The following is a 17,607-nucleotide window of genomic DNA, read 5'->3' as shown; positions in this document are numbered from 1 at the left end:
TTAACCCTGAGCGCCTTTCCCTCATCAGCGCTAATTAGCCGGGGCCAGTGGTGGCCAACTTGCATCTCAGCGCCTTTGTCCTCCCCATCCTCCCGTCGCCCGTAGGAAATTTCCGTGCAGCAGAAAAAAGAGAAATAAATGGGAATTAAAGGCTCGTCGGGCTCTGGGGGGGTGCGAGCGGATTTGGGTGGGGGTGGTCTCGGTGTGGGGTTGTAACAGGATTTCGGGGAGGGGGGTCCCTGTGGGGCGCCGGGGGTCTTGGGGTCTTGTGCGCTGCAGGGGGGTGCCGGGGGGGGTGAACTGTGTGCGAGGGCAGAGTCCGGTGGTGGTGTAGGGGGGCTGCCCACGGCTCCCCCCCCCAAAAATAAAGCTTCCTCTCCCCCTTCCATTGCTGTGCGGCCGCGCTCCTGCGGGGGCGCCCGCGGCCCGGCGGGGATGGAGGGGGGAGGACGGGGGGAGGACGGGGGGGGGCTGTGCCTGGAGCCTCCTGCGTGCTGCTAAAGGATGGGGGGGGCGGTCACACACCCCCGGACGGATAAAGGGTGTGTGGGGGGGTGTTGATGCCTGCCGGGGCTGTTCTGTCCCCCCCACCCCCGATCTGCCTTTGTCCCTCCGCGGTTGCGACACCCCGAGCCACGGGGTGCTGCCCCCCCGCAGGGCTCAGTCCCAGCCCCCCCCCTCCCATTCCGCCTCCCCCCATCGCAGGCGGGGAGCCCGGGACGGGAACGGCCCCCCCCGGTGCTGGGGAAGGGGCTGCAGCAGTGGACCCCGGGGGCTGCTCCGTGGGGAGCCACGAGAGGATGGGGGACCCGAGGACTGGGGGGGACCCGAGAGCATCCCCGGACCACGCTTGGCCACCTCCCGCTGGCGGCCCCGGCACCCCGTCCTGCCCCCCCCCCATCCCTTGACACAGCAACGACCACCAGTGATTCAGAAGAAACCATTTTATTATTTTTTTTTTTCCCAAAGAAAAAAAGCAATATAAATATTAGAGTATAAAACTTGCGTGTAACACATCGACGTCGGTCTATACGGGTATAAGAAGGATATAAGCATATATATAATATATAAGTATAATTCAATATTAGACACATTGAGAGGGCAAACGTGTTTCATCGCACGTACACTCGGAGCACAGACCACATGGAAAGAAGATACAGAGAAATCGAAAATACTGGTGTCCACAAGTTAGTTACCGAGATAAAAATAACACGCCACTAAATACACGACACTCACTACACTACCTTCAGCTTGCAGATTAAAAAGAAATATAAAGACTACGATTCATCTACAGCGTTTCTAGAGGGGACGTGACAGCTACGTGGGCCTGTGGAAGCGGCACTAGGGGTGGGGGCTGCTCCCTGCAGCCCCCGTGGAGGTGGACGGGGCACCGTGAGCATCCTGTGCGGGGCTGGACCTGCTCGGGTGAGTTATGTGTTAGTGATTAAAAAGAGAAAAAGGAACCCGCAGGAAACCGAGCGGACCCCAGGGTGGTCACTGCCTCCCCACCTCTGGGTACCAAAAGCCCCTCTCTGCCCGCATGGGCACCCACGACTGCTCTGAAATGGGAAGTTTGGGGTGCCCCAAACAGTGGGTGGCACGGGCAGTGCTGCTGAGGCCACCGGGACCCTTCTCCGGGCTGGGTTTGCTTGAAATGTGCTCAGCGTGGAGAAATCCTATTCCTCAACCTTCTGTTCCCTCTGTGGGGTGGCAATCCCAAAGCCAGTGCCACCTCCTCCAAAACTGGTGCCAGCTGCACCCCCTTTGCAGGGACACCACGCACTCACCCCCAGCTCGCAGGTCCCTGGCCCGGGTTGTATCCTCAGGTGCCACCACGCCAATTGTCACTTACTCAGTACCCAAAGCTCCCCCGGTACAAAACGGTGATCCCCCAGCCCCGGACAGACACGGCACCTCCACTGGCACCTTCACCCCAAGCTGTGTGGGCATGCGAGGACACCCCGGGATCCGTGGAGCACGGCATGACGCCAGTGATGGGCATGCAGGAGTGATGGGGGGAGATGTGGGCAGACCCCCAGCCCCCCCACAGGTGGAAGGAGCCCGCCGTGGAGGGGCTGTGGCTCCCTTAGCTTTAATTCCAAAAGGACATTTACTGTACATATAAATATTTACTGCAAAAGAGGGATGAGATGTGTCTGCTCTTCAGAGACCCCCAGAACCGCCGGGGCAGCTGCGCGCACCTCAGGAGCCCCGCGCTGAATTCCCTCCTGCTCAGACACCAGGAGTTTTTATCTCATTTTTCAGGCCATCGCTGGTTGCACTTAAAAAAAAAATAAATGTTTAGGATGCAGCTCTGCATTGTTCCCTTTGATTCATGCAATATAAACACTTACTTTTTTTCTTTTTTTTTTTTTTCAGATAACAGGTAAACAGGAACCAAAGCACTCCCTACCAACAAATCCACTGCTATGACTAGCTCAGGGTGAATTTCGCTAAAAGAAAGGTAAAGAGCAAAAAATCTGGAGCATGGGTTCTAGGCTAGGAAGTTGCTTTTTCTTTCCAAAAATGATCAAAGGTCTATAAATTAAAAGATCGCTGTTAAAATTATTTACACTGGACAAAGCCGAGCACAAGCCTCGTGCCTTTCTTGGACAATCTTGGAGCAAATCAAATCCGAAGACATGGCAGAAGCCCTTCCACCTTGCATATTCTAATACCCGAGGGGTCGTATAAAACGTTGGCTAGTATTAACAGGGCACTTGTTTGCGTTAGCTTTCATTTTCCGGATTGGTTTTCATCATGAGATCTAACAGCAGAGACACCCTGCTCCTAGCTCTGATGATGACGATACATTCGCAGCGCTTCCTAACTTTTGCATCACCAAAAAAAAAAAAAGAAAAAATCGTTAAAAATAAAAATAAAATCCACATTCGTCCTCCTGTGTTTTGGGGGAGTGCTGGAGCGCGCTGCCCTGACGCTCTGAGGTCTCCTCTCTACTTCTTCTCCTTCTCCTTCTTCCCGGATTTCTTCTTGTTGCCGCCCGAGGACCCCTTGGCGTTGCTCTTGCCGGCAGCGTTGGTGAGGGTGGCGGTGCTGCCCGGGATGTAGACGTTCTGCCGGTAATCGGGGACGTGCTGCAGGGTGAACTGGGGGCCGTAGCGGGCGCTCAGCCCCATGGTGCCCGTGCCCCCCCCGAGCGTCGAGTTGCCATCAGCGGCCTCTGCGGGGCAGAGAGAAGGGCAGGGCGTTAGCACAGGTGGGCAGCCTGCCCCCCAAACCCTCCTTTATCGCTATCGCATGGGGGAGATGCCCCCGAGCATCCTCCTCCTCCTCCCTCCTGGCATCTTCCGGGAGGAAGGGCAGGCTGAGCCCTTGGGGTTTGGGGATGGGGGATGCCAGGGCAGGACACAACCTCTCCTGCTCTGCCCCGCTCCCCGGAGACCAACCCCCCTACCCCCCCAGCAGCCCAACATGTACACCGAGCAGCCCCAGCCATTAGCAGTGCATTACAGCAAATCCAATACCGAGCTCTACATTTTTTATTTTTTTTTCCCTGCCCCTGCATCTAAACCCCTGACTCCAGCGTTTTCCCAGCCAGGTTTATTCCGGGAGCAGACGGATCGATAAAGAAAAATCCCTCCCTTGCAGTACTGCAAAATGGCTCCAGGAAGCCGAGCACAAAGCGATCGCTGCGCTAGTGCAGATCTGGGAGAGAGCTGTGCTGGGGGAAGGGAAGGGAAGGGAAGGGAAGGGAAGGGAAGGGAAGGGAAGGGAAGGGAAGGGAAGGGAAGGGAAGGGAAGGGAAGGGAAGGGAAGGGAAGGGAAGGGAAGGGAAGGGAAGGGAAGGGAAGGGAAGGGAAGGGAAGGGAAGGGAAGGGAAGGGAATTGCAGAGAGCAGGGTTCCCTTAGGATGCTGGAGGCAGAGACCAGATGGAAACGGGGGGAGGGGGGAGAAACAAGTGTGGAGGGAGGGCAGAGCACGAGCAGTGCTCCTCCAGCAGCCCCGTACCATCATCTCCAATATGTGCAGCCCCAGCCAGCATCCCCGCACAGCCTCGCAGGGAAGCAGCCTGCTGAAATCCTGCCCCCCTCTTATGCAGGGGGCTTTTAACTGCTCTCCTAGACAGCTGGGAAACCCTGGGCATCTGAAGGGCCCAAGGCAGAGCCCAGCACTGCTCATCCCTCCTCCCCCAGCCTGCAGGAGTAGAGGCAAACCACCAGCAGAAGTCAGGGGCTGGTCCCCTCGTGCATCATCTCTCTGGATCAGACCCACACACGCCTCTGTGTTGCCTTGGCTTTGCCCCCAGCAGGCAGAGGCGGCTGATCCATCCTTCTGGCAGGGCACCGAGCCCCCCCAGCGCCCTGAAATATTCCTGCGCACGTGCCCGCTCGGAGAGGTCAGGGGCATTAAGCAATCGCAGCTTGAAAAATTACAGCTGCTCCGCTGGAGCAGAGGGAGGAAAACACAGCACGAGCTCAGAGACAGGCTGGGGACAGCTCTTCCTGAATCTGGTCCCAGAATCTGGGGGCTCTGGGGACCTGGGGCAGGCAGATGGGCTGGGGAAGACGTGCAGGGCCAGGCGATTACATCTGCTGCAACGCTCAGCGCTCGCTCTCTGTTTCAGGGTTTTACTGCTCGCTCCCTTCTCGTTTTAAAACAGCTCGCAGAGGTTTGTGATCCCTGGTCCCAGCAGAATCTCATTTCATTAAACCCAGCCCAGCCCCACACCCGCTGGGGGGTTCTGAGCTGCGCTGGGATGCCTGGAGCTGTGCCCAGGCCAGGCTGCAGCCGGGCAGATCTTTTTTGTGGTCTCATCCATTGCTGCAATTTAGCCTGTGACAGCCTGGGTGGGGGCCTGGGGGGTTGGGAACAGCGTCCCGTGCCCGAGGAGCATCCCAGATGCTTTGTGCAGGAAGGGTCTGGGGGCTCCTGGCAGCACCCAGCACAACTGGTCCCCACCAACTCGTTTGCAGTCACAGCACAGCTTTCCAGGAGAAAATGCCTCCCGTGAGGTTCCCAGCCCTCCAGTTGGTCCAGCACAAGAGCAAAGGGCTGTTTCTAGGTAACATTGCCATTAGGGCTGAAAAGAAGAGGGAACAGGGACAATAGAGGTTTATAACTCAGCACCGAGCTGCTCTTGCCAAGCAGGGCACTTCATTTCTTCTTGCTGGAAAGGTTATGCTCAGCCTCCACCAGTGGCCAGCCGTTAGCCAAAAAAAGCCCCGAGGCCCCTGCAGCCACATGGTGAGGAGGAAAACAAGGCTTTGGCAAAAATAACCACCTTCTGGCTCCGCTCCCCCAGAAGCAGAGGGGACAGGAGGTCGGGGGAGGCAGCTCTGGAGCACTTGCTGCTGCTGCAGCTGCTGCTGGGGCTTTTGGAGACCCGATATAGTGAGGCTGCCCAGGCCGCCTCGCTGTCTGCGGGCTCCCTCGCTGTCTCACAGCGCCCCTATAAATTCTTGACAAAAAAAAAATGAAGTATTTTAAGGGCAGTGTGCCTCATACGCCTGCCCTTCAGTATCTGGTTTCCTGGAGCATCCCTGCTCCTTGGTCTGTCCTAGCAGCTGCCTCTGCCCCTGCAGACTGCTAAAAAATCCTGGATTTTCAAACTTCCCAGGCTCCCAGCTCCGAGGGCAGAGGAGCCAGAGGATTTGAAATGAAGCACAAAGATGGCACAGGGTAAAGATGCGGGTAGGACTGCACCAACCCCTTCCAGGAGCTGGTGGAGCAGGGCAGCATCAGAGGAGCTTCTGCCCCTGGAGGTCTCCAGCATGGAGCAGCTCAGGCTCAGGGGAGCTTCCTCCCCTTTGGAGCTCAACCAGAGCCCAGCAGGGGACATTAAGAGGCGAGAACCATTTAAACAGCCAGGAAACATTACCCGAGGATGAGCAACACAAAGCTGAGTGGGCAATTAGCCCTGCCCCTCATCAAAGCCTGCTCCAATCAGCACTATTAACTTAATGAGCGAGAACAGCAAAGCAGAGAGCAGAGGAGACTGATGAAAATACAGCTCCAGTGGGGAAAAAAAAAAAAAAAAAAAAACAACAACAACAACAAAATACTTTTGAGGACTTATGCTGCACTGAAGGTGGAGAGATGGGGTTGGGGCTGTGTCTCAGGGGAAGGAGACACCTCCGAGATGCCTCTCCCTGCGCTGCAGCAGGGAAAGCCACTCGCCCTCCTCTCCTGGGGGGCTCTGCTTTAATGCAGCCCCCTGGGGAGAGGTTAGGGCCCTCAGAGACATGTGGACCGGGGGAGATTTGCCTAAATAGGGCCTGGGGCTACGCAGGAGCCAGAGCTTGACCTGGAAGGGACCTGCACGGCTCTCAGGTCCTGACACAGCCTGAAAACCAGGTTATTTGTGAGCAAGGAAACGGGATCAGGAGGCACCAGGGATGATAACCACATGGGCCCCCGCAGGCAGTTTTTTTTCCAGGGCCGTTTTTCAGAGCAGAGTCCCATTTTCACATCGGTTCCTTTTTTTCCCCCTGAGCGTAAACAACTCCATTGCCCAATTCCTTCGTCCCCTTCCCCGGCAGCTGTGGCTCAGGGCTGCCTGGTGGCTGCAGCGGCTTTCCGAGAAAGCAGCATCGAGCACTACCCTCCTCCCCCAGATTCCTTCTCTCCCAAGAGCTCAAAGAAAACATCCAAAGCATTTTACCCAGGGTTTTATGGCTGTGCTGTTGTTTCTATTTTTAAAGACGGGGTGGGGGGGGGGTGGGGGGGAAGCCTGGAGGTATTTATAAATAAAGGCTTTATGAAAACCGGGCTCTTTATCCGGAGTGTTGCGTAGAGTGGTAATTGCACTTACACAAAGCCAGGGAGATCGCAGGCGCACAGAACACTCCTCCCCGTCTGCTGCTTTCACACAATGCAGCCGTAAAACAGGACAACCCAAGGAAATAGGGGAATTACCCCAAAGGAAGCCCAGCGACTGCAGCCCAGAGGCACAGCCACAGCCCCCGGCTGACCCCAGTGAGCCCCAGTGGGGTGCTGGATGGGAGCCGTGCTGGGGGTCCCGCTCTGACGACCCCCAGGTCTTCCCTCAGAGCATCCCTGCTGCAGTGAGCTCCCCCTCGCCGTGGGGATGTAAGGGAGCCGCTTCTCTACAGCAGCCTCCTGCTGCCAAGCTTTGCCTGAATGCCTGCTTCTGGCCACCGGCAGCCACAAGACCACAGCAGGTATTTTGTTTCCTGCAGCCTTCTGGAATAAAACAGCTCATAATACACCCCAAGACCGGCTCATTCGTTCACCACAGTCCCATCACGGGGCAGATGACACTGTCCAGTGCACGGGCAGCACAGTTTGGGTGCCCTGTCTGCACTCTGCCGATGGCACCTCCCCTGCCTGCCCCCCCGCAGGGTAATGCAGACGGCCTCTGTTCAGCTCATCCACCCGAATCCACCCCAGCTAACCCGCTCACGTCAATCCCACAAGCATCTGACCTAATGGCACGCATCTGAGAAGCCCTTGTGAGGCAAGGGCCGTGGTTTCCCCACACGCAAAGGACACTGACCGTTTGCCGACGCCAGGATCATGGCTTGCAGCATCTCCGTGTCAAACTGGTTGTTCGGCCAGGCTCCACCTTCCTCTCCATTCTGGGAGCTACAGGAAAAGAAAGGAAGCAGAAAGTTACCCCGGCTGGGCGAGGAGGAGTGGGCTTCAGAAGCCAAGGCTGTGGATGCACTGAGCAGCTCTGAGAGCAGCGCTGGCAGAGAGGAGGCTGTGGGCTTTAAATCCCTCTATTAAATAACCCTCCGGAGTCTAAACACTCTCAGAAGTCTCCATCCCTCTCCAAGGCTTTTGATGAATAACCACCAACACCAAAAGTACTTGGGGCTGAGTGGCTCTTCCAGGAATGCCTTCCTAACTCCTGCTGGTTGAGACAGCCTGAACCTAAGGACCTTGAAATCCCCCTAAGTGCCTTCCCTCCAGTTAGAGACCACAAGAAATGCCAGCCCTAGAGCCACAGAGCAGCACACGCCCCTGTATGGCCAGGTTCCTTTTGCAGGCCACACGAGGTGGCTGCCCTTTCAAGTTGTTTCAAGCCATGACTCCACTCTGCAGCTTCATTCATGGGATTGAGGGCGAGAAAATCCCACGGAGCCAGGGGATTGGGGATCAGCAGGGAGGCAGCTGCCCATCTCTGCGGCTCCTGCCCTGAAGGGAGGCCAGGAGCAGCCACCAAGAGCCACGAGAGGAGGTGAGCAACCACCGTGGTTCCCTGGGGCAGGCTGACAGGGCCTGAGCACCACGGGTCTGCCTGGGAAAGCTCTGGGGGTGCCACCAGGCTTTGGTCCAGGAGGAGATTTTGTGGTGAGGTTACAATCAGCGCTCTGTGCACTGCCTAACAAGCTCTGCATTGATGCCTGCCAGGTGCCCGGCAGCTGTGCTCAGCCACCCTTCACTCGTAGCCTCACTTTCCCTCCAGAGAGGCCAGGGATGTTTTCCCACAGCCCTGCCTCCAGCACGGAGACCTCAAAATGCCACCAGCCAGGTGACCATGGCACAGATCCACCACAGGGACCTGGGTCTGGTGCTTGGGTCCCTGCCGTAGCTGCATCAAAGCTTTTCAAGGAGGGAAGTCCCAAATGCACACCGGCTTTCCCTGGTGTACAAGTCTCCTGTACACCAGAATTTAAAAAAAGCAGATGCTTGGCTGAGTGTGTTGGAGAGCTCTGATTGCACCCCAGGTAACCCTGCTCTGTCACACACCTGGTACAGACCCAGTGACACGTATCCACGTGCAAAGTCCCTCCGAAACTCAAGGAGAGGTGAGCATAAAGGAGACGGGCACATGGACCCTCCTGGGTACCCAACTGCAGAGCTGGTCTTAAGCAAGGTGCCTGAAGGAACACAGGACCTGTGGCAGCCCCACAAAATCGCCCTTCCTGCGGCTCCTTGCTGCACAAAGCAGCACAAACGCTCCTGCTCTCACAGCTCAGCTTTGTCTGCGTGGGATGCGAGCAGTCCCCGATGTAGCGGAGGCTGCCCTGCCAGGCTGCCGAAATACCTGCCATCTGTTGCAACCCAGGGCATCCCAAAACCTATTTATATCGATCCCCTGCTGTGTGTGCGGTGGCACGGTTTCAAGACGGCCAACAGCGAGGTCTGCCTGCCTCGCCGGCTGATCTTGGTGCTCGTACCAGGGCCGTGCCCTGACTCCGCAGGCCAGAGGACAGCTGAGGACCAGGGGCATGTCCGGGCTGGGAATAGAGCCCCAGGCTAGATCCTATAAAGGGCTTAGGAACCTAAACCCCGTGTCAAACCACAGCCCGTGCAGCCATTGCTTAACCCTAGTGCTCCCTGCCCCCTCCCCGGCTGGCAGTCCCAGCTTTCCCAGTGCTGCCAGAACCCCATCCCAAAATCCTGGGAGTGGGCAGCCCCACACATCCCTCCTGGTGCTGCCTCTCAGGGCAGCCCCTGAACAACAACGGGATCTGGGGACGGAGGAAAGGAAAAGCAGAAGAAAGTGACAAATATTTTAAATTGTAGCATTCTGGTGGTTTGACCTCTGTTTTGGAGTCAGAGACTGAGGTTTGACCCCTCTTTAATGTGCCATCACAGCCTTGCCAGTACAACCCAGTTGTTCTCCTGTTCGACCTGACGTCCCCAGGTCCTATCCCCCAAGCCTGCTGCACCCAGCACTCCCTAATTGCACAAACAGGCCCAAAGCATGTCCCTGCTCCCCGTGGTGTCATGCAGAAAAGCTATTTTAGAAATGCCTGAGTTGCAGAAATGGTATTGAGCTCATCTCTGCAAGCAGGAAATTCAAGTGCTGAATTACTTACGAGTGCAATCATTCAGAATTCAGAAGCAGAGGAAAAATAAATGCAGTAATCTAAAAACACCCTAAAATAACTTCTTGCACTGAAAAAAAAGAAAAACAGCCAGGCACACAGCTGATGACCAGAGCTGGCTGTCTGCCAGGGCTATAGGACGGAGCCCTGAATGGCTGGTGCACAGCTCAGCAGCGAGCATCCCGCTCCCCCCCCGGCTGCTGCGGGGACGCTGCCCGGAACAGGAGGCTGGTTCCTATGGAAATGACTGCAAGGACTCGCAGTTTTTAATACAAATGGTGTTGACTCAATAGGCTTTTTATAAAAACCCATCCTACAGAGGACAGATTTTTTTTTTTTTCCTGTTTAATTCTATTCCACGCTTCAAAGCTCAGAAAATAGCTGGCTTTTGTTTTTGGGAAGGCATCCAGCACTAGGACTGGAGGGAAGGAAGCAAGCCTGCATTTGAGACAAAGAGGAACCCATTGATGCTGCATCCGAGGGGGATCAGAGCGTAGTGGACACACGGAGCAGGGGAAGCACATGGGGACGTGGGCACCCGCAGGTGCACGCACACAGCCAGGTCGATGTGGATGTCATCAAGCCCAGCCAAACGGGATGCGTGGACGTTAGGAAACACCAAAATGAAAGGTCCATCCTGCAGCCTTTGATATGGCTCCAAATCACACGGCTGGCTAATTACACAGCAGGGCAGGGGCTTTCCACAAGCATCTGCCCAAGCCATGTGTGGGGTGGACCCCGGTGCTTTGCTGACCGGCTGTTTTCTGCTTCCCCTGCCCAACATGTTGTCCCTATTTAACTTTCACTTCCACAGTACAGAATTATTCATTTCCTTGCAGGGTTTCTATGGAGCTTGTTACTATGGCATCCAAATGCCTCACAAACATTTATTTGCACAACTGCCCGGTGAAATTCCAAAAAAAAAAAAAAAATTGTTTTCCTCACTCTGCAGCTGGAAGGCCAGGCTGTAGCAGTGCCACAGGAAAATGGAGAAGCTGATTTGTGCCTGAAGGGTGCTGCCAGGGCTCGACTGGCCACTGGGTGCCCCATACCCCAAGGATGAGGCTCTGTCTCCCCGAGGGTGCCAGGCAGGGTGGTGCCACCCTCAGCCACCTCTCACCTTTGGGGTTTTCCAGCTTCTCCAGCACCAGCCCCTGTGCCAGTGCTGGTCCCACCCCACAGCCCCAGCCATCCCCAGGCTTCCCTGCTGGGGGGGTAAGGGGGAAACATGACTGGGGTCCACCTCACCCCCCAGCCCCTTCCCCTTTCCTTCCCCAGCCTCCCATCACCTCCTTGCAGGGGCAGGACCAGCTGGAGCATCCCTCTCCCTGCCTCCAGGGCCAGGCAGTTTCTCCAAGCCCCTTCCCCCAGCCCCATTCCCAAGCAGCCCTGATGCTCCCAGCCTGCACCCCAGCCTCCCCCTCTCCCCTTGCACTGCTGTCTTTCCCCGCTCCGTCTGTCTCCTTTCCAGCCCCCCACCCCCCCAAGCTGCCTCCCACACCCAGCCCCAGCCAGAGGCAGCACCAGAAATAAAATCTCAGCCTCCAGCGTTTTCACGCTGGCACGGTGACAAGCAGCAGGGAAAGGATCTGTCACAGCCAGCTCTGGAGGTGTGCTGGGGACACGGCCGTGCCCCGGGGCCAGCATCCCCCTCCCCGCAGCCCCATCCTCCAGCGGTCCCACTGCCAGAGCCGGAGCCCTCCCAAATTACAGCACCGGCTCAAAAATTGCTGCAATTCCTTTTTTTCCTTCTCCTCTAGCAGAGGATGCCGCCCGCCCTTCCCCCATGCTCCGCACATTCCCTGCCTCTTCCGTAATGCAATTACAGGCGCTGGGGAGGGCTTGGGCAAGGCGCAGATTTCGGGCCCTGACTTTACAAAAGGGATCGCCAAATTTTAGCAGCGAGGTGGGGGGGAGGCTCAAAGCCTGATAGAGCGAGGGGGACACTGGCCAAGGCACTGCGATGCTGCTCTGTGTGTCAGGGACAGAACAAAGACCACGATGTCTCTGCGGGTGGAGAATGGGGGGCAGGGGGAGCCCCTCACCAAGACGGCTCTTCCAGCCCCCCCAAAAAGCAGTGCCTGTGCTACACAGCCCATCACCCCCTGCCCTGTCACCCCCCTCCCATGCCACGAAGATGCCGGGGAAGCTATTTAGAGAAATTCTTTGGAAATGTTCTTGCGCCTGCTTGTCGGATCCCGGAGCCTCTGCAGCCAAGCGTGGCATGTGCTCAGCTGCGCAGGAAGCAGATGGAGAGAGAAAAATTAAACTAATACATGTCACACCTGCTAAATGCCCTAAAATAACGTTTCTATACATAACGCTGTGATGACGTAACTCCTGATGCGCTGGGGACTGTCCGGAGAGAGGGACACATCCCGTTAATGGGATATGTCCCTGTCCCCACGCAGGGCTCCCCGCCTCCTGTCCCTGCCTGGCAGGACCACTCCTGCCCCCAGCACCAGGCCAGCTCCTGCGGGGTCTCTCCCTCCTATCCCCACCCCAGCACCCAACAGCACCACAGACCGCAGCACCCGCTCGGAGCCAAGGCAGGCTCTGAGCAGCCTTGTAATGCATGAAAGCAGTGTTGTCACCATGGCAATCAATAGGAAACCAGAGAACCAGCTAAAGCTGGGAGCAGCTCCGTGGTCTTCAACCGTTCCTGCTTCTACACCCACCAGGGCAACATCTCACTTCGCAAATGAAACTGCCCGGCCCCTGGTGGGCTTACATGGCTCCCTCCCAGGTGTTTGCTGAGCAAAAGGCAGCCAGGGGCCAGGGGCAAGGACTGCACAGCAACCTCAAACAGTCACCAAAATGCAGCTGCTCTCCTGGGCAGCCCAGGACGTGGCACAAGCTGGTGTCTGAGCTCTGCAGCCCCACGCAGGACCTAGCAGCCAAGAGGCTGAGAGCAGCCCCATGGTCTGCGTGCTGCAGGAGGCACTGAGGAATCACTCAAGGCTCCAGTGTCTGCACAGGGAGAAGGATGAAAAACAGCAAGAAGCAGCAGCAAATCTGGCCCCAAGGCTTCCACACATCTTTGATTCACCTGCAGGACCTGTGAAACCTCCCACCCAGAAGCGAACACCACTGTCACAGCTGGTGGCCTCAACCCCTGGGCACCTTTGGGATAGGTACATCCTGACCACACACCAGAAGCTCTCTCCTTCTGCTGCCAGCCTTTGGCATCACCTGCAGGCTCTGCAGCCACCAGGGAGCCAAAGCCTCTGTGTGCTTTAAGGAATATTCTTGGGACAGTTTTTTTCCATTGTGGTCCTCCACCTTTCCTAGGGAGGTTCCCTTTACTCCTGAAAGCCCAAGTATTGGAGCTCATGGAAAGAAAGAGAAAGAAAAGGGAGGGAGGGAGGGAGGGAGGGAGAGAGAGAGAGAGAGAGAGAGAGAGAGACAGAAAGAAAGAAAAGAAAGAAAAGAAAGAAAAGAAAGAAAAGAAAGAAAGAAAGAAAGAAAGAAAGAAAGAAAGAAAGAAAGAAAGAAAGAAAGAAAGAAAGAAAGAAAGAAAGAAAGAAAGAAAGAAAGAAAGAAAGACCCCTCCTATTCTTTGCAGCTCTGCCATCAGCACTGCTGAAGCATCTCCACAGCCAGCTGCAAACCCCCCTCGGGGCAGCCGAGGTGCTGCTTAACAGGCAAGTGAAGTGAGCATCCACATATCACATCCAGCCTGGGAGGGGGAGCACTGGAAACCAGTGGCACGGGGAGATTCAGGGTTAGAGCCCTCCACCCTCCTTTGTAGCTTCGCTCCCCCCTCCCCCAGCACCACACGGGGCTCTCACACTGCCTCCCACCCCCCGGAGAGGCCCCCCCCATGGTCTCTCTGGGCTTGTCCCCATCATCCCACGACAGGAAGATTCCCCAACTCTTCTGTAACCCAGAGCCTTCCCCTTCTCCAGACCCTGACCCAAGGCCAGCGCTTTGCTGAACACACCGGTGCACAGAGATCCAGCCCACGAAGATGCTTGTTGGGAAAGTACCACGGATGCTCAGGGCTGATTTTAATTACCCTTGTACCAGTCCCAGCCCTTGTGCTGTCCCCCACACGCCATGCCCAGGGACATCCCCTGCTGTCAGCCCCAGGGGATGCCCTGCGGTGCTGCCAGGCTCCACGCCTGCACCGCTTGGACCATTCGGCACTGTAATCCCCACTACAGCCGCTGGTCTGATTTGTTTGGGAATTGCTTTTGCTGCTCAGCATTATTCTGTATTCATTAACATTTGCCCGGAGACAGCAAAGGTGTATTTCTTTCTTCTGTTCTTTTTTTTTTAGACAATAAAATAAAAACACGATTATACAAATCAATTTATCCTCCATTTTCTCCCAAATTAGATTAATTGAAACTCGCTCTACTCAGCTACAGGACTGACTCCCCACTGTGTTTTTAAAGGATGCTGTCTGACCTCTATTTTCTGAGCATGTGCAACCAGAGCTTGCCCATGTTTCAGATCACAAAGGAACAATCCCTCTCTGTTGTCCCATAACGGTGTGCTCTGAATGCAGTGACGTACGAGATTGGGAGATGATCCCTGCTTTACTGACCTCACCCTGAGCTTCAGCTCCTTCCAGGTGCTCGGAGGCACATGGGATTTGTTTCGGTGGCAGGGCTATGCTGAGAAAAGACAGCACTGTTCCCACTTCCAACTGACATGGAGACAGCACAGGAGAAATCACAACACGGGTTTTTAGCCTTCTTTCTGGCTTAGGGTCAGTGCTGAGCTCCCGCCGGGACCAATTCAAACTCCAGCCTAAGCCGCCTTGCCTTTATTGCTATTTAATTTGGAGCAGGCAAATGCAGTTATGAGCACATCTCTTTTTTTTTTTTTTCTCTCTCTCTCTCTTTTTTTTTTCCAGCTGCCTGTGCTCCCCAAGCAAATGGGTGTCAGAGAGGGACATGTGTCAGCAGGAGGTGACCTGCCTGCACACGGGCTGACACCGGGGACAGCAACAGTGGGCAGGGCTGGGGCAGCTGCCCTTGCACCCTCCTCAGTAGCTGGGGGTTCAAACACCAGACATGGAAATGCATGGCAGAGCACGGGAACAGCATGGGGGGAGCAGCCTGTTTGATCACCCTGGGCACTGAGCATTTGATAATTTTTCTCCTACTGGTTGATGTTTTAACACAGGTTTAGACTAAAAACACTTCTCCTGATCTAAGCCTGGGGACTGAAGGCCACTGCCCCATGACCTGAGAAAAGGGCCCTGACACAGGTAGGTCTGCACTGCACCAGCGCCGTGCCTTGAGCTCTGGTGTGATGCTGGAGAAGGGAGCAGTAATGCTCTTCTGACAGGGCTCATTTGCCCTCTTCTCACAGCAAAACTATTACAGTGACTCTCAAGTGCTTCTGCGTTAACACGGTTTTCCAGTTAATTGTCATTTGAACTAGAGCAGAAATGGCTAGGAAGATTTTTCTTGATTAAAAAGTTTTCAGTGCTGGGAACTCAGCAGACCTCTGAGAAAACTTTTCCAGCAATAGCCTTGTTTTAAAGCCCATGCTTGGTTTCTAGTAGGAATACATTGAGCTTTACATCAAATCCTCAATCCATTTTACCTTTGTCGGCCAGGAGAGGCTAATGACAAAGTTTAATTGCTGCAGTGCTCATTACAACTATCATAAGTCTCTTAACTTTCTTTCTGCTAAGCTAAAAGACCGAGCCGAGCCAGGGAAAGACTCAGACACAACCAGCTGCCACCAGTGTTTAACTGCAAGCTCCGACACCGAAAGCCAGGACCCGATGGATGGCACTATGGCATGGTCACATCCTCCCTGGGAGCTGCCCAGGAGGCCACCAGGAACCACAGAGCATGGGGATGTGGTGACTCCCCCCTGGAGCCACACGGGGCCTGAGCCAACCAGCACCCAAATTTCCTCCTGCTGCTGTAATCTTTTAGCATAGGAGTTATCCTGGAGCCAGTCTCCTCATACACAATAACCTGTGGCTGGGTTATTTGCAGAGGAAGGTGGTCCCCCAAGGTAAGTCCTTTCTTACCCTAACAGTCCTCCAGGAAGCTCCCTCCTTGAGGAGGACCTCTGCCCATGCCTAAGCACTAGGAGGGAAGACAGGAGAGGTGAAGGGCACTTGTTCAACATTTTCCATCATTGCTTTCTCCCTGTGGGCCACAAAGAACAAACTTCTCTGGGCCGGAGGCAAGAGAAATAGATCAGGGGATGGGTGCTCATTTGGGAGGCCAGTCTTTGCTCTACTGCCAGGGCTTGTTATCTTTTTGATATTATGCACAAATAAGCAAAAACTCAGCCACGCCAGAGCTTGGGTCTCCTTCCAGGCTCCTTCCTGTTAGTCTCCTGACCCCTTAGATTTAATTTCGCCTTCCTGAGTCACTCTGCCCCATTGCCCAGCTCCAGGGAGCACAGATGGCTCTGCACCCAGGCAAAGCAAGGAACCGCCCTGTGCTGGTGATGATGCTTCCCAAGGAATGCAGGACAGGGTCCAAACACCCAAACAAAACGAAGCTCAGTTAAATGGGGCAGGGGCACATTTCTCTAACAGGGCCTTTGGGGACCCGGGGCCTATCCACACAATCTCTGGCTGCCATAGAGGCTCACGCAGTGGTAGGACATGAGATGCTCATGCCAGAGCAAGCAATGCTCTTCAGCAGCTGGTAAAAGGAGCATGTTTTCCAGTCCTTTAACCATCACACAACTCCATCTCCCCCCCGTTCCTGACCATCCTTTTAGACACCAACACAAGACACCTTATCAAAGAGCTTTCGCACCACCATCAAACAGAGCTGACACAGAAACATCCCTTATTTCTGGCCCTTTGGCTGGGCAATTCTACCAGCAACAGGGAAACCCCATCCTCAGAGCTACCCACTGAGGACTTCCCAGCACTGAAAGCAACAAGGAAAGGAACAAAATCTTCGCCCGACACATGCACGGAGAAGGATGCACTTACCCACTCGTTCCAGGTCTCTGGGTCTGAGAGAAGCGCCAGTCTGTGTTAGGCTGAGCTTGCTGCAGAGAAAATAGAAAAGAGTTTTAATACCTCTATTCTTGCCTTTGAAAATGAAAGGGAACCAATCCTGGATTATTTCAGCCTGGAATATCAGCGTATTCTTTTGAAGTAAAACAAATCAATTAGAACAACAGGAAAAAAAAAAACTGCCCCTCCCCCCCGCCTTTTTCTTCTGAGTATTTCTGAACCAGCATGAATACTAAAAAAGCATGACAAAAACTATTCAGCAAATAATCTTCTGGAGCAGCTCAGGAAACCAGGCTGTGAAAGAAATGAAGCATGAAATAAACTGATAAGGGCATCAATCCAGCAGGAGGAATCATACCAAAGTAATGAGCTTCGAGGAGTGGGGGAGGCAGAGCTAATTGATATCTAGAAAGATGCTTTTAATGCCAGAAGGTAAAATGATAACAGACCTTCCTAATCTGTCCTTCTTCTGTCCTTAACAAGGCCTGCCTGAGATCTTGATTTCACACATTGTATTTGAATGACTTTTCCTAGATGCTGTAGCCTTGGAGCATTACAATATTTTTCTGTCCTCAGAGAAAAGAATGAACTTCCGACAGCAAAAAAATGACAGCATTTGTTTAGGAGGCACAATAAACTTCAGACACAGCAGCATACTTTACAACTTCATTAGTAAGCCTTGCATCACTTGCTGCTCCTGTTATTTTAGCATCAGACAATGGGCATTTTGTAAATAAGGAAGGACATGAAGCAGGCCTGCATATTCTTGTTTGAATCACGCCTTTGTGAAGAGCACTAAATAGCAGAACTGTTTGCTGTATGGAAGACGCATACTTCCGAAAATCATAATCTCCTTAATTAACTCCAGAATGATAATACACTACCTGGAA

At 54.5% G+C, this 17,607-nt stretch overlaps 1 protein-coding gene across 9 annotated transcripts in view; it reads right to left on the bottom strand.

Annotated features, from left to right (window-relative positions):
- Window positions 1-929: 929 nt before the first annotated feature.
- Window positions 930-17,607, bottom strand: part of LOC137864440 (protocadherin gamma-C5-like) — a 186,499-nt gene continuing 169,821 nt past the window's right edge. For all 9 annotated transcript variants that reach the window (XM_068698530.1, XM_068698535.1, XM_068698537.1 and 6 more), the window contains exons 2-4: window positions 16,691-16,749; window positions 7,479-7,567; window positions 930-3,181 (exon numbers count right to left, since the gene is read on the bottom strand). In XM_068698530.1, the coding sequence (XP_068554631.1) occupies window positions 2,955-3,181; window positions 7,479-7,567; window positions 16,691-16,749 (375 nt within the window). In that variant the 3' untranslated portion in view covers window positions 930-2,954. The remainder of the gene's footprint in view (window positions 3,182-7,478; window positions 7,568-16,690; window positions 16,750-17,607) is intronic.

The sequence above is a fragment of the Anas acuta genome, chromosome 14 (assembly GCF_963932015.1).
Source record: "Anas acuta chromosome 14, bAnaAcu1.1, whole genome shotgun sequence".
NCBI classification, from domain to species: domain Eukaryota; kingdom Metazoa; phylum Chordata; class Aves; order Anseriformes; family Anatidae; genus Anas; species Anas acuta.
The sequence above is the reverse complement of the archived record's forward strand: the minus strand, read 5'-3'. Positions and strand labels throughout refer to the sequence as shown.